The sequence below is a fragment of the Mauremys reevesii genome, linkage group 10, assembly GCF_016161935.1.
Source record: "Mauremys reevesii isolate NIE-2019 linkage group 10, ASM1616193v1, whole genome shotgun sequence".
Classification (NCBI taxonomy): domain Eukaryota; kingdom Metazoa; phylum Chordata; order Testudines; family Geoemydidae; genus Mauremys; species Mauremys reevesii.
In genome coordinates, this window is record NC_052632.1 from 51,368,830 (window position 1) to 51,384,936 (window position 16,107).

Below are 16,107 nucleotides of genomic sequence, written 5' to 3' on the forward strand. Positions count from 1 at the left end.
TAGATAGCTGCAGGGAGTGCAGTAAAACCATGCCCTCAGAAATAAAACTTGCACTAAATCCCAGCAAATAACTGTCCTCCTTTTATGTGCCATGATGCTGTGAGTTAGCACACCGGAATTGTCCTTGCTGTGTCTGCAACAGGAGATTTAACCAGGTGTGTTTGTGTGCATGTGTATAAATCTCAGGCTGACAAAGGAACACGAGGTCTCTTGGGCTGAGAAGGGAACATCTGGCAAGATTCTTCCCAAGAGGGGCTTGGGCTTGGGCTTGGCCAGCTGGCCCCCAGGAGACTGAGGGCCTTTGCAGAGGATGCAGGTGATAATGCAAAGGACTCACTGAAAGAACTAAGATAGTAAATGGCGAAGGAAGAGGAAACATGCTTTAGATCACAGGCTATTGGTAAAGTAAAATGAATGGCAGGGGACTGTGTATTGGGAACTGGAACAGAGAGAGATGTTAGTGTGAGGGCTGGAACAGAGGCAAGCAGACATTAAGCTATAGGACTTTTAATCCTGCTTAATCAATAGCTTTATCCTGGCTAGCGGGGTTTTGTAGAGCACTCAGCCTGCTCTTGTTTTATTCAGCTTCCCTTTTATTTACTGTGGTTCTCTCTCCATTCTCTAACTCCTGTGTCAAATAAACAGACTGTGATTTATCCTCATTGCAATCGGTGAACGTTATTGAGGACAATCAATGGCAGGGCATTCCTGAGAGAAGGGAAACAGAGCCCAGGTGAGTGGGGCTGGAAGTACTTGTCTTGGTTAAAGACGGCTGAGGATAGCAATTGATCATACTCCTCTTGGTCTAATTCTCATTGCTTCAATGGGAGCAGGACTGCATCGTAACCCTTACCCCAAGTGACTAAAATGGCCCTATGGGAATCTTCAGACATTCAGAGTAATTATGAGAGGGCCTCAAATGATTAATTTTGCTGCAGTATAAGGCTGATTCCTCCCTATTCTTGCCATAGCCCATCTCCCCGGCCTGCAGCTGACCTTCGACCCAGACAGGAAAGCAGCAGGCCCTTCCACAAGGGACAAGCTGGTGATTAGCAAAAACAGAGTCTTCTTCCAGTTTTCTTTGGGGAGAATAAGATGGGTCCCACGTACCCAATCAAATGGCTCCTGGGGAATAGACAGAATAACAAGCACAGAGAAAGTTCTACTCTTTGCATGTGCTCTGCCTCCAAAGTGTTCTCCAGATGAAGGAATGCTCTGTAATTGTCTTTGTGCTGCACAGACAAGTCCCCTTTCAAATCATACCCCTCAAAACCACGGCTCCAATGTTGATTGATTATTTCTCTGATCACCCCCTACTTCAACTTAGTGATGCAAATACCACACTCTGGGCTTGACATTTTAATAACAAATGGTTACAAGGCTGTTCTACCAGTGGAGTCCTGAGGGCGTGCACCTGTGCTGATATCCGTGATGGGATTTGCATTTGGGCTGGTCAGGAGAACAGAAAATCCTGGCTAGGAATCCTGGGTTTCGATGCGGTAGAAGCTGTCGGATGTTAAGGAGTCAAAAAGGCAACAGAGGAGCTCTTCAGCCTGGGAGAAAAGAAAGCGGGGTGAGGGCAGGCCAGCTTTTACTGTCCGTGTACTGGGTAATAAGTGTATCTGAGGCTGAATCCATCCTGATGCAGAGGTGCGGATTAGCCCAGCAAAAGGGAAACACCCTTCAGTTATTATTATGACACGGACACTTTCAGGGCTCATGTTTTCAATGAAAGAGAAACAGAAATGACACGTACAAGGTGCTGAATGGGAAATCATCTAAATACATCCCCTAGGCTCCTCTTCCTCCCACCCCTTCCTTCCTACCCCAACCTGGCTCTCCTGGTCTGGCTGGCTGCCGTGTGGGTTTGTTCCTGATGCTTCCCAAAGAAATGGAGAGGGACAAGTTGGGGGCAAACAATGCAGTGAGGTCACCTGTATGGGGAGTGTGACAGAGGGAGCGCCTGTCTCATGGACTCCCATCCAAGTCAGTGAGGGCATGATGGGGCCTGAAGAAGAGCTAGGAGTCAGAAGGTCACATTCTGAGCTGTGCCTTTCAGAGGGGCGTCACAGAGCTTATGCCCCAGGGGCTGGTGGGGGCAGCTAAACTGGCTTCAAGACACCTTAGTGCTTTCTCCATCCTGGGCTCCCCTACAGCCCCCAGAGTTACAGAGAGACCTCAGGGTTTGTCTACATTAAGGGTTTGCAACCTTTCAGAAGTGCTGTGCCGAGTCTTCATTTATTCACTCTGATTTAAGGTTTCTCGTGCCAGTAATACATTTTAACATTTTAGAAGGTCTCTTTCTATAAGTCTATAATATAGAACTAAACTATTGTTGTATCTAAATTAAATAAGGTTTTTAAAATGTTTAAGAAGCTTAATTTAAAATTCTATTAAAATGCAGAGCCAGGACCTGGGCAGTATGAGCGCCACTGAAAATCAGCTTGCGTGCTGCCTTTGTCACGCATGCCATAGGTTGCCTACCCCGGTCTACATTATGGCAGCCTCTTGGGGCTGCCCTATGGGCCACAGCGCTGCCCAGCATCCCTGCAATGCTACGTGCTGAGGCTCCCCACAACATGCCCCCAACCCTGCCCTTGACATGTCCATATGCCAGGTATTGTGAGGAGGTCCTTGGAAGATAGCACTGTGGCTCTCTTCCCTAGGGCCTGCACTAGGGGAATCCTTCTCCTGGAAGATATGGGGTTTTTAGAGCCCCTTTACAGCAGTCTGACCCTTTCATCTGGCACAAAGAGGCTGGACTGGGTGTGAGGATCTCCCCAGAGTGCTTTGGAAACAGTCCTCCCCCTCCCTCACTGCTCTCACAACCCCAGTCTCTTTGCTTGCTAGTATTTTTTCCCTTCTATTCCATGTCTGTTATAGAGTTTTTCTGATGCAGCTGAAGGGAGGGAGAAGCTAGACAGCCATCTTGGCTGCTGGTTAGCAGTAGGAAAACTCCCAGGGGGGTCGGGAGCCAGACAGAGCTGGGGGATTAGAGCTGCCACTCAGAGGAGGCAGGTTTGCACATTCACTGTACAGTTACTGACATCTGTACAGTGCCCAAGCAAAGCTTCCCACTCCGACTGGCTAACAGCGGCTAGATCAGGGGGCAATGGGGCTCTTACCTGGCATACAGCTAGTAGGAAATAACTGTCCGTGGTTATGCAAATCAGATGGCCAAAATCAATCAGAGTGCACAGAAGTGCATAACCAAGGTTTAGGTCATCCCAGCCTGACAATTCAATTTCAGTGTGATATATACACACACGTAACCATGTGCTTTGTTAAACAGAAAAGGCAGCAGAATCCTATAGGGAAATAGCAGGAAGCTGTGTGTGCTCTCCCCACATATTTGAGTGAGTCTCATAAAACAACACAGCCACCACTCTCTTTTTGGAGCAGTGCAGTACAGCTGCCTGGTCTTGGTATATGATCTTAAAGGGTAACCTAATGATTCATAGTTAGGATATCTCCATTAATCATAATCATAGTGCCTTACACAGAAGGCCCATCCATGACACTAGAGAGAATTCTTTCCCAGGTGTCTGGCTGGTGGTTCTTGCCTGCATGCTCAGGGTCTAACTGATCACCCTAGGTGGGGGTTGGAAGGACATCACCAGATCAGACTGGCAGAGACCCTGAGGTTTTTTGGCCTTCCTCTGCAGTGTGGGACATTGGCCACTTGCTGGTTTGAACTAGAGTAAATGGTGGATTCTCTGTAACTTGAAGTCTTGAGGACTTCAGTAACTCAGCCAGAGGTTATGGGCGTATTACAGGAGTGAGTGGGCAAGGTTCTGTGGCCTGCAATATGTGAGAGGACAGACTGGATGATCATGATGGTCCCTTCTGGCAGTGCCGGGTTTACAATGGCGCCAGTGGCGCCAGGGACCAGGGTCCATGCTCAGAAGGGGCCTGGCGTGCTCCGCTTGTACTGCACCCTGCAACCCTGGCAGCCTGCTGCCCCCCCTCACCCACACCCATCACTTGCTCCTCTCTGCCCCCTGGCTGGACCCCAGTGCACCTCCGGCTCCGGACAGTCTCTGCTTCCCACCACCTGTGAGGTCCTGCCTGTCTCCCTGGAGCTGAGCCACATGGGACTGGTGCAGATGCCTAGCCAATCTCGGCCAATTGTGGGGGGGCAGTGGGGGGGGTTTGGCTAGGCCCTTCCAGGCAAGTGGGTCCCGAGGGAGCCCAGACAGTGCCACTCCTGAGGGGCCGGAGTGATTCCCTGCCCCAGGACCAGCCCTGGCTGCGCTGCCAGCTCAGCCCGGCAGACACAGTCACCTCCCAGCAGGGCTGGTGAGTGCAGCCGGAAGGCAAGATGTGGGGGAGTGGGTCTCTGGGAGGTCTGGGGGGGCGGTGCTGGGCTGTGAGGGGGCGGGGAAGATCTGTGTGTGTTGGGGCACTAGGGAGTGGGGGTTCTGTGTGGGGTGCTGGGCAGTTGTGGTGGGGCTCTGGGCAGGGGGGCGCTGGGCAGGGGTGGTGTCGTGCAGGGCGCCGTGCATTTGTGGAGGGGAACTGGGGTGTGTGCGCTGGGCATAGTGGGTCTGGGGGAGGCTCTGGCCATAGAAGGGGGGTGTTGCAGAGGTGCTGACTTTCTGATTTCCCCAGCGGTGCTTGACCCTGCTCTGCCCCAAGCCCTGCCCCCACTCCACCCTTTCCCCGAAGGTCCCACCCCGCCCAATGCCACCTCTTCCTGCTCTATTCCAACCTTCCCCTGAGCACCCCCCACACCTTTGCTCCGCTTCTTCCTGCCCCTGCTCCTCTCCCTCCCCCACTAGCGCCACCTGCCCGCTGCTGAACAGCTCATCAGCGGCAGGCAGGATGCGCTGGGGGGAGAGGGAGGAGCTGATTGGTGGGGCTGACTGTGGGTGCTCAGCACACACTATTTTTTTTTCTGGGGGTTCTCTGTGGGTTGTCAGAGCCTATGGAGTGTTGGGCATGGGGGCTGCATGGTATGGGCCCACCCCCGAGGGGAAGGGGCGTGCTGGCAGCATGTAAATAGAGCCTTCGCACTGGGCTGGGCAGAGTGGGGCTGCCCCTGCCATGCCACGCTCCATTGCCCCTGGCTGGCCCCTCGCTCTATGCACTGACTTCCCTGCACCATGCTCCATTGCCTCCATGGGGGCCCACAAATATGTTTGACACTGGGCTCACAAAAGGTTAATCCAGTCCTGCCTCCTGGCCTTTAAGTCTATGAGACATGAGCTAAACAGGCAATCCCTTTTCAGTACTGTGCATGGCTTAGCACCACTATTGAAGGCTGCAGCTCTGCTCACGTGATCTGCAGCAAATCTTAGCTCCTCTTATTTAGCCCTCTGCCTGACATCATATTGTTTCTCATTAGCTCTGGCCTGGGAGGCCTGGTTGGCACTTCGTAAATTCATTAGCAAGGGACCAGAGGGTCAGATATGGTTCCCAGGGACATCCTTTGAGGCAGTTTACACTACTTTTTTCTAGGAGTTTGCTCCTCGGGTTTTGCTCGGTCATTTCTCAGGGCAAAGCTGAAGGCCTTGTCGGTAAATTCCAGCGGGCCTGCTTGGTCATTTCTAAAGCTACCTGAGTAAAAGACCCCTTGACCATGGGAGACGGTATTTCCCACTGCGCAACCCTATCTGTCATGAAGGGGGCACTGTTTTCTGCATTGATTGCAAAATGCCGCATTTGCTCTTCTCAGGGCAAAGCTGAAGGCCTCATCGGTAAATTCCTGCTCCTGCTCCCACTGGAATCAATGGGAGTTTTGTCCTTGCCTTCAGTGGAAATGAGATTGGGCCCAATATGCTGAATGGTGGAGAGGCTGGGTTGGGCACATGTACAGCAATGGAACTTGTCCCAGCACAGAAAGCATCCCAAGCCTCTTAATCATGGGCTGAGCGCCCATTTATTGGCACAAGACAGAAGAGATTTGATGTCAGACAGCGACAACCAACGTCGTTTCCCAAGCAAATCAGAGGGCATCCCAAAAACCAGTGGGCCGCCCAGAACTGTTGTCCTGGCAACATGGCAACAGTCGAGCACTATTGGCAGCAGCAGGTATTATGGTGTCAAACGCTCGTAGCTGGCTTCTAACGATGGGCTACCAAAGAGCTGGGGTTTGCAGACCTTCCCAGGCTTTGTAGCACATTCTCAGTGCACCATCAAGGGACCTGCACTGCCTGTTGGGGCAACACGGAACACCTGGTGCTGGACACTACAGCTTTACAGCGCTGATTGTGGGAGCGCCTGCCTTGGCAAGAACACAGACCCAGGGGTGCCATCCCAGCTGTATCTTCTGAGGCTTAACCCTTAGGATGCTGGGGCTGAATGTTGATTTTGGGGAAAATCTGCCTTCTGTTGTCAGCTCCAATGAGAGCTATGCCATGTGCCAACACATCTGACACTCTCCCTTGCTTTCCCAGATGGGCTGATTTGCTGGCTACCATTTCTCATGAGATCCCAGCTCTTTATACCCCTAAACCTTCTTGTTCAGCCAGCACCCTGCCTCCAAAGCTCTTGTCTAGTTTAGAGCTGCTTGACACAATCTCTCCCTGTTTGCAATGCGCTGTTGAGAAAACAGCCAACCAGCCCATCATTTAAAGGGTTAATGAGCTCACTTCAGAGCGAGGGCTTTTAGAATTTTAATGCCGAGTGGACAATTTTCTATCAAAACTATTTTTTGATGGAAAATTAGGCTTTCAACCAAATGAAACTTTTCACGAAAAGTATTCAATTTATGTACATAAATGTGCTGTTTTGCCAAAAGGACAAAATATTTTTATTCCAAGTGGCAGTGCGGTGCCTCATGGGAATTGTAGTTTGGGAGCCTTATGCTCCCATTCTCTTCCATGGGCTGAGATCTCTGGCCAGACTACATCTCCCTTGATGCACCACTGCCAGGGACTCTCATGATGCACCTCTCCTTCCCTCATCAAGAGAGTTTAATTTTTGTTCAAATTTTCCACCAAAAATAAAAGCTGTTTTCTGACCAGCTCTACTTAATCTACAGCCAGCAGAACAAAATGGAAAGAAAAATGGCTATTTATGTGGACCAGGGCCTCCTCCACTTGCCTGTTTCTCCGTTTGGGGATACAGAAGATGCTGCATGCAGTCCAGCACAGCCTGCTTCTGCCAGCGGCCACTGGGGAGAGAGAAAAAATAGCAAGAGAGAAGCAAGTGTTACTCTGCTGTCTAAGCTCTCAGAGCCTGCAAATGACTTCGCTGAGGGGAGGGGTATGTTCTTTGCCAGCAGCTCAGGCCATGTGCATCTGTTGCTGAACTTTTTTACACGGATAAATCCAGGGTTTTACAAAGCTTTGTATAAATGGATTGGGGCTCTTAAAATATAATCCCTCAGACAAACAGTAATGACCAGTGATGTAACAGAGTCTCTGGAGCAGTGGGGTATTTATCTCTGGTGGAAAGCAAAGATCTCACACAGGGAAATTCTAAAGGACTTAGTTTTAGCTTTTTCCCAAATACCCAGGCCTTCTGGAGCCACTCTCAGAACCAAGAGGCCTCCACTAGTCCTCGCTCCCCCCACCCTCAAGCCTATCAAAGCCTGAATCAGCCAGAGGACAAGGACTAGAGGTGCTGGGTAAGAGTTTCCAAAACACCTTGATTTAGGAGACTATGTCCCAATGAAAACCAGTGAGGCTCCCTAAGTCACTTGGCTGATTCCCAGCTCCCACAACTAGGTACTGAGCTTGGGTGACAACCTCAGACCCCCTTCATAGTTGGCCAATGTCTCCAAATGGCCTACCAATGTATTTTGAAAGATCTGATCATTTTCCAGCATTCTTGTGAGCAGTATTCTGATGGTGTTATCCAAGCGGATGCTGCACACAGGCGCGGCTCTATGTATTTTGCCGCCCCAAGCACGGCAGTCAGGCAGCTTTCGGTGGCATGCCTGCAGGAGGTCCACCGGTCCTGCACCTTCGGCATACCCGCCGCCGAATTGCCGCCGAAACCGTGGGACTGGCGGATCTCCCGCAGGCATGCTGCCGAAGGCAGCCTGACTGCCGTTCTCATGGCGACTGGCAGGCCACCCCCGCAGCTTGCCACCCCAGGCATGCGCTCTGTGCGCTAGTGCCTGGAGCCGCCCCTGGATGCACAGCAGTGAGTTGGCCTGTTGTGCTGCGTGATGACCCTCATGCATGGGCTCTGCCAAGTTCTTGGCACAGCAGAGCCATCAGAAGAAGCCAGGTGCATGTAACTGCACATCACGTTGCAAAATATCAGCCTCCTGGGTCCAATGGGTTAATTGGTCTGATGATAATTCTGTTGCACTAATCAGTCCCCATGGTGGGTTCTGTTTGTTTTAGCACATGAATTCCTCTACCAGGCATTTGTGGTGATTTATTGAACAGGTTGATTTTTTATTTCGCTCTCTGGTGTTTGTTTGAAATCGGGTTTCCATGGTAAATGCAGAATCTACACAGATTTTCTCCTAGGAAGTTTATTGATTCAGCAGGTTTATTCTCTAAGTGAGACTTTATTTTGGAGAACTCCCTGTGTCTTTGCAAAATAAAATCTCAAAGCCATCCTTACTGCATCGTTGAGAGACCCCATCACCTGGGTGGGGGTGTTTAGGTTGTGTGACTTCAGAAATTAAAAGCTCTCTAACATGCTGACGCATACACCCCCCCACACACACCCCACATAAATAATGACAAATGCATGGCCTTTGCAAGGTACCTACCCTTAGGAGAGGCTAAACTGGAAATGAATTACAGAGAAGACAACCCAGCCCCATGATCAGCTCAAGAGCTCTCTGGCATGTGGCTGATGTGGTATTGTCCATGCTTACCTGTCCAGCAGGGAGTCAAAGCAAATAACGGCATTGTCTCGCTGTGCTGCTACCACCAGACATGCCCCGTCCAACAGGGAACACTGCAAGGGAGGGAAGAACACCAAGCTGATACTGAGCCCCACTTAAGTAACTCTGCGATCTGCTGCTGATAGCACAAGGAACAGCTTGCGCGCTGCGTGGGGGATGAAAGAGATGGGGCAGCATGCTCTTTGAAATGCCTGCTCCACCAGAGTTCAGTTGTTATTCATTCTCCCTGGGCTTTTCATTTTTCCTGGTCATTTGCCTCTGGGTGAGGGGAAAACTGAGGTATTGAAAAGAAAGTGTGGCCTCAGGTGTGTTACTCAGACTGCACTGGTGGGGGGGTGGGGGGGGGAGAATGACTGCTGTAATGACTCCCTTTGGCTCAGCACGATCAGACCTGTATGGAAATACATCAGCCCTGTCTAACTCTGTTTGAAAACATTCCTCTCTGATTGGGGAAAACGATTTCTGGGCTACACTTACTGGTGCTGCTTGGCTTCCATCATACTACCCACCCTTTTGTCCTTCCTATAATAGCTGGAGATCTTGCCTGGCACATGAGGGACTGGTATCCTTGGGATAACCAAAGGGGAATTGCTCTTCTATACAGACGTACTTTAAAGGGGTAGTGTCAGTTTAAAAATCATGCTTTGAAAAATCTTACCTGCTCTTGTTACAGTAATAACTAAGACCCCTCAAGTTTAAAGGTCAGAGGCAAAAATATTTGTCTGTGTTTTCTCAGTTGGGTGACTGTGTGCATTTGACAGTCCTTTGATAATAGCCACTTCCAGGAAAATCATTCCCCCGCACTGTTTGCTTTGTACATCTGACAGCACTTTCTTGTATAGTCGCTTCTCTGCTTCACCTTAGCCGGCTCCCTCTCTGGGTGTGTCTTTCACGCAGCAGCCAGGGAGGGGGTCAGATCCTCAGCTGGCATAAATGGGCATAGCTCCACGGACTTCAACAGCAAGCCTCACATGCTTAAGTTAAGCACGTGCTTAAGTGCTTTGTTAGAGGAGGGCTCGAGTTCTCAGCCCTTTGCAGTATCGAGCTCCGAATAGCCGTGTGTGAACACACTGGACTATCCTGGAGATTACTATTGGGTGCCTCAGCACCAGAAAGCTCATAGTAAAACCTATGAAACAGTTAAATATGCTTAGATTGGCTAAGCGAGAACTAGGCAGTGGGGGATAAAATCCCCTCCCAATAAGTCAAGAGTGTAATCACTAAGAAGAGAGAGGGATTAGTTAGCATAGCAAAAGGGGGATAGGGATTAATGGGGTGAAATTAACAACAGGGAAATAGAGGCTGTATATATCAGGGAAAACGTCCTCCCTGAACCCGTGGCATAGATTCCCAAGAGAAATTGGGGATGCCCCTGTATTTATAACTAGCCTGGAATCAAGACTAGCAAGTGTAATAAAGAACTATTATGCACTGACAGGGGGATGTACTCGAAGGCCTAACAGGGAGTTACAACTAAGTGAAACTAAGAACTGTATAGACTAGCAAATGGCTCTTCTTGTTTGGGGGGCAGAGGGAAGAGTAGCTCCATTGGTCCATACCATTGTCGAAACGTTGCACCCCTCAGTGCTCAGAGTCTCAGAGATGAGGTAAGCCTGTGATTTGTCCAGCACGGTGAGCCGTACCCCTGTCACTGTGAAATCTCTGCCAATCAGCTGGTCTAGCAGTCCAAGGTAAGGCGGGCGCTCTGAACCCCGAAGGATTATCCCGGGAAGTATCAGGCAAGTGGTTTGGCAGAGTGTATCAAGCAATGGCAGGTCTGATGGGAAAAGATCAAAACACAACAGATGGTTGTTTAATATTTTTTGTTAAAAAAAAACCCTCTAAACACCCTCCCCTCCCCCAAACAAAATAAATAACACAAGGATCAGAGATTCATGAGCTGTTATGTTGTTTAGTTGCTTGCAGATGTGATTGCTCATTCCAAGCTGCTGAACTGGTGTGTGTGTGTGTGTGTGTGTATGGTGTGTAGATAGACAGTAGTAATGACCCCATTTTCAGAGACATCAGACCAGGACAGCGCTTGATTAAATGGAATAGTATCTCATGTAGTAAATTTCTTCCAGGCAAAGAAATCTGTTAATCCATCTGGTTTTATAATCCAAACATGTAATTCTGATCAGCAGCTGTAAAGTTTGGTGTGTTTCATATTTTCCCTATGATAAATCTGTTTGTTTGTATAGGCAAAAGCTTTGTGGATTTGATGAATAGGAGCCAAAGGGACAGGTTTCTGTGTGTGCAATAGAGCCCTCTAGTGTCCAAGATGATCTATAACGTACTCCTGTTCTTTTTGGGGATACAGACTAACACGGCTGCTACTCTGAAAGGATGCGGCATCTGACTTACTAGAAGCACTTACTGTAAGTGCCTGATGGTTTAGTGGCCACATGTCCTTGCCTTCTCAGGACAGTCTCACTCTGGAGACTGTCTCAGAAGCTGATGTATGGGTGTACTGTGTCAGTCCAGTATATTTCATTACTCTTCACTCTACTGAGACACCCTCAAAGTAAAGGTGTGACATTTACGAAACAGCACCCAGGAGCTAGCAGGAGGGAGATTCCAGGATTTGCTGCCAAGATTGGGAAACAAAGTGCTGCATGCAGCTTGCAAAGTATTCCCCCGCCTCCTCAGGGAAGTGTTTTACTTGCAATAACTCTTTTAAATCAAGAAACAGATAAACAGTTTGGGACCTGTGCTATAAACCTGGCCCTTTCCTACTGTGCAACTACTTGGGAAAAGGTTCTGCAGGATGGAAACGGGCTGGGAACTACTGTCAGGAAAGACCTGGACTGGAGAGATACTGATGGCCTCTCACGCAGCCTTGTCTGATACGCCTTCTCATTTCACATTTCCCTGAGTTGAAATGTTAGATGGAAAATAGTCACTGATTGAACTATCCCCAGGTGGGAAGGTCAGCAAGCAGCCAGCAGACAGCGGTGCATGGGGCCATCAGTTCACCTAGCATGCTCCCCCTTATGCACAGATTTACCAATACCTTATTCCTGCAGTTCCTTGAGAACAATCTGGCACAAGCAGAAGTGACCTGTGGGAGTGAGTAAGGTTACGGGCTAGGTCTAATCCTCCACAGTGAGGGACAGTTAAAACCCATGCCTCTGTGCAGCCTGTCCCTTACTTATTAATGTGCAAGGCAATAAAATGGGCATGGATGAGAAGATGTGGCCTTAAGTGTGCTCATCATGCTAATGAGGCACATGGGCCCTGATCCAAAGCCCATTGAAGTCCATGGAAAAGGCCTGGCATTCAAGGGGTTAACAGGCCTGAACTACTTTTGAGTAGTTCTTTCCAGCTCCGAACTGTCTCTGCTTTCTGAAAGGACATGAATACCGATGTTGGCTGCCACCAGATGGTTTGTTTTGCTGGTCAACTAATCAATAGCAGTTTGAGGCCTATAATGAGCGAGTTCTGCATTTCCTTACTTAGACTATGCTGCTGCTCAGAGCCCAGGAAATTGAGTTGCCTTCTTGTTTCATGTTTTACAATCCTGCGCCGCTTGCTGATTTCCGGTCTGACTATCGGGTCACATTTCATGTTACAAATCTGCAGGAGGGAAGGGGGAAAGGCACGTCATGTGATTGGTTTCCCACAGTATTCTTGCCAGCAAGTTAAAAAAGTACGGATCAGATGAATGGCTTATAAGGTGGATAGAAAGCCGGTTAGATCGTTGGGCTCAACGGGTAGTGATGAACGGCTCAATGTCTAGTTGGCAGCCGATATCAAGAGGAGTGCCCCAGGGGTCTGTCCTGGGGCCGGTTTTGTTCAACATCTTCACTAATGATCTGGATGATGGAATGGATTGCACCCTCAGCAAGTTTGTGGATGACACTAAGCTGGGGGGAGAGGTAGAGATAGGGTCCAGAGTGACCTAAACAAATTGGAGGATTGGGCCAAAAGAAATCTGATGAGTTTCAACAAGGACAAGTGCAAAGTTCTGCACTTAGGATGGAAGAATCCCATGCACTGCTACAGGCTGGGGATCAACTGGCTAAGCAGCAGTTCTGCAGAAAAGGCCCTGGGGATTACAGTGGACAAGAAGCTGGATATGAGTCAACAGTGTGCCCTTGCTGCCAAGAAGGCTAACGGCATATTGGGCTGCATTAGTAGGAGCATTGCCAGCAGATTGAGGGAAGTGATTATTCCCCTCTATTTGGCACTTGTGAGCCCACATCTGGAGTATTGTGTCCAGTTATGGGCCTCCCCCCACTACAGAAAGGATGTGGAAAAATTGGAAAGAGTCCAGCGGAGGGCAACAAAAATGATCAGGGGGCTGGGGCACATGACTTATGAGGTGAGGCTGAGGGAACTGGGCTTATTTAGTCTGCAGAAGAGAAGCGTGAGGGGGGATTTGATAGCAGCCTTCAACTACGTGAAGGGTGGTTCCAAAGAGAATGGAGCTTGGCTGTTCTAGGTGGTGGCAGATGACAGAACAAGGAGCAATGGTCTCAAGTTGCAGTGGGGGAGGTCTAGGTTGGATATTAGGAAAAACTATTTCACTAGGAGGGTGGTGAAGCACTGGAATGGGTTACCTAGGGAGATGGTGGAATCTCCATCCTTAGAGGTTTTTAAGGCCTGGCTTGACAAAGCCCTGGCTGGGATGATTAATTGGGGTTGGTCCTGCTTTGAGCAGGGGGCTGGACTAGATGACCTCCTGAGGTCTCTTCCAACCCTAGTCTTCTGTGATTCTGTAATCAGGAGGGGTGAAGGTTTGTAAATAGTTATTCAGGGAAGCTGTGAAGTGTTTTGTCAGGATGTTGCATACACCTGTAATTGCCAGCCTAGGAAAGGCCCTGTTGTGTAGTCAGGAGCTGAAGGAACGCTCTGCATACATTACCCCTTGTGGCAAACCCAGGACAAATGGCTACAAAGGGAGGGGTAGTAATTAGTCCCAGGGGGTTAAAAGGCCTCTCCCAATCCACTGAGGAGAGATAACCAGGGGGAAATAAGGTTCAGCTGGAAAAGGGGTTACCAGGGAACTAATTAGGTTCAGCTGGCTCCAACTGCTGGAGACCTTTTTAAAACCCTCCCTGGCGTGGAAGCAGGGGGGAGAGTGAGAGAAGTAGAGAAGCTACCAGCAAGTTAGGCACAGTAAGGCTTGGAACCCTTCCAGCAAGGAAGGTTGTGCTCTGTCCCCAGAAGGGGAGAAAACCAGCACAAGGGACTGACCAAGGGAAGGATTAGCCAGACCCTGTGCTACCTGGAAGGGTTTGCTTTGCCCAAGCCTGTGTCGCCAAGGCTAAAAATGACTGAGCCTGCTGAGGAGAAGAAGGTACTTTGCCACACCCTTCTTTGTGGTTAATTCAGGATAGCGCCCTGTTATTTTTTAAAAGATCCTACAGCTAAAGTCCCTGCCCAGGCCAGACTCTCAAATCTCTAAGAATCAACCCACATATTCATGTCAAAGGCTCCTCTTCCTCTGGCATAAGTGTAGCATTTCTAGCTCCCCAACTCTTTGGATGAGAGGATCATACTGGAAAATAAAATCAGAATAGCTACCAGGAAAATAAAGGCTTCTCATTTCATTTTAGCTACAGGCAGCTTAAGTAGTTTTTCACTGGCGGATTAAGTTCCTGGCAGCCTAAACCATTTAACCCTTGCAGTGCTGGTACATATGACAGGTACAGGGCCCCACTGTTTAAGATGGTGCCATTATAGGAATAGCTTGCCTGGAGATATGTTGTATGTCCTAGGGATTGGTGCCATCCTTTTGCAGCTACAAGCAAAGAAAGAGTCCATCTAACACAGTAATTAAGCACTGGATTCTCCCTTCCTCCCACTTGCCTTTTCCTGCCTCTCAACCTTATGACACTGGCTAATTCCCAGGTGTGCATCACCTACAGGACTGATCTGGGGTTTGTGTGGGGCCCCCAGGATGGGGATGATGGGGGTGTGTGTGGTCATTGAGAGATAGGTCATGTTAGGGCTTTCATGAGGAGCTAATCTGGACTTTCCTAACCAACCCACTCTCTTGATGTGACCTACCTGCCCCCGAGGCTGTGTCTGTGTGGCTCTTTCTGTCAGGCTGGGAAAGGGCAGGGCACAGGCAGGAAGTAGGAAGATCAGCATGGAGGCATAATGGTGATTTGGGGACAGTGGGGAAGCAGCAGGAGGGGAGGAGAGGGGTTGCTGATAACTCTTTTTGTTCCCCATCATAGATTCCTAGATTCCAAGGCCAGAAGGAACCATTGTGATCATCTAGTCTGGCCTCCTTGTCTAGCCTATCCCTCAGTAGCGGACACTAGCAATGAGTTGTCTGTAATGTTTTCAGGACAGATGAGTTTGGGAGGAAGTGGTTTTTATGAAAGTGAAGGCCTAGCAGCTAGTCCCAGACATAATCCAGCCAATCGCTGTACAGGCTTCCACGGCACAAATCTACCCTTACACCTCCTCCTGGCCAGCAGCCCTTTGTGATCCTCTACTTCTCAGCCCGAGCCCCCTCACAGCTCTGCCAGCACACCTCACTCCTGACCTGCAGCCCCCTGGCTATTGCAGCCCTAAGATCTCACACAGCTGTGCCCGTGCACCTCAGTTTGGGCCCCAGCCCCCTGTGCTATTCCAGTGCAGGGCTTCCCACAGAGCTATTTCAGAGGCTGAAACTCTTCTGAGCAGAGACTGCAGATGACTGCAGACTGCATGGTGGATCTGGATAAATGCCCACGCCAGACAGAACCTGCATATTGATTTTAATTTATTTCCTAAATCCCTTGGCTCTTGAGGTGGATGGTTAGTGCAACAATTCATTGTAAAACCTAACCCTCTGCTGCCTTGCGTTCCCATCTCCAAGCACTCCCCAAATAGGAAGTGTTCAAGCTAATCTCAGGGTAGGGGAGTCTCTGTCTGGGCATGGAGCTTTTGCTCTTCTGTATTCCCCAAGGTACTTCTATGTCTTTCTTGAAGGTTTAGTGTCCCTCATTTCCCACTGCTTTTTGTCCTTTACCCTTGAGGCCTTACATCACAGCTAACATCTTCCCAGCCAGGGAGGACTGGACAGGACTCCTTTTACAGCCCATCAGTTACACTCCTTAGTTGGCAGGCAAGGTTGCTCGAGTGGCATGGTTCACTCCTTTCCCTTGGGCCTGAATATAGCCTCTGGGCAGGAGCTGGCAAGGATTTCTGAGGCACCTACAATCTTTGTATATAAGAGCAAACTAAGTGCATTGCCTCTGCAATACTCTCAGCTCCTCCCAATCTCGCCAGCAAGAGGCTGGGAGCAGAAAGATAGTTCACACAGGTATTTTATTCTAAATACTCCATAGATG

General features: G+C 49.4%; 1 protein-coding gene and 1 long non-coding RNA gene across 12 annotated transcripts in view; one reads left to right on the forward strand and one right to left on the reverse strand.

Annotated features, from left to right (window-relative positions):
• Positions 1-625: 625 nt before the first annotated feature.
• The window catches only part of LOC120373728, a 28,888-nt gene continuing 13,406 nt past the window's right edge, over positions 626-16,107 (forward strand). The window contains exon 1 of the long non-coding RNA XR_005585671.1: positions 626-733. This is a non-coding gene — a long non-coding RNA (uncharacterized LOC120373728). The remainder of the gene's footprint in view (positions 734-16,107) is intronic.
• DNAAF8 (dynein axonemal assembly factor 8) overlaps positions 1,347-16,107 on the reverse strand; it is a 150,203-nt gene continuing 135,442 nt past the window's right edge. For all 11 annotated transcript variants that reach the window (XM_039492529.1, XM_039492528.1, XM_039492531.1 and 8 more), the window contains 5 exons: positions 12,271-12,391; positions 10,375-10,592; positions 8,786-8,868; positions 7,048-7,117; positions 1,347-1,553 (listed from right to left, as the gene is read on the reverse strand). In XM_039492529.1, the coding sequence (XP_039348463.1) occupies positions 1,476-1,553; positions 7,048-7,117; positions 8,786-8,868; positions 10,375-10,592; positions 12,271-12,391 (570 nt within the window). In that variant the 3' untranslated portion in view covers positions 1,347-1,475. The remainder of the gene's footprint in view (positions 1,554-7,047; positions 7,118-8,785; positions 8,869-10,374; positions 10,593-12,270; positions 12,392-16,107) is intronic.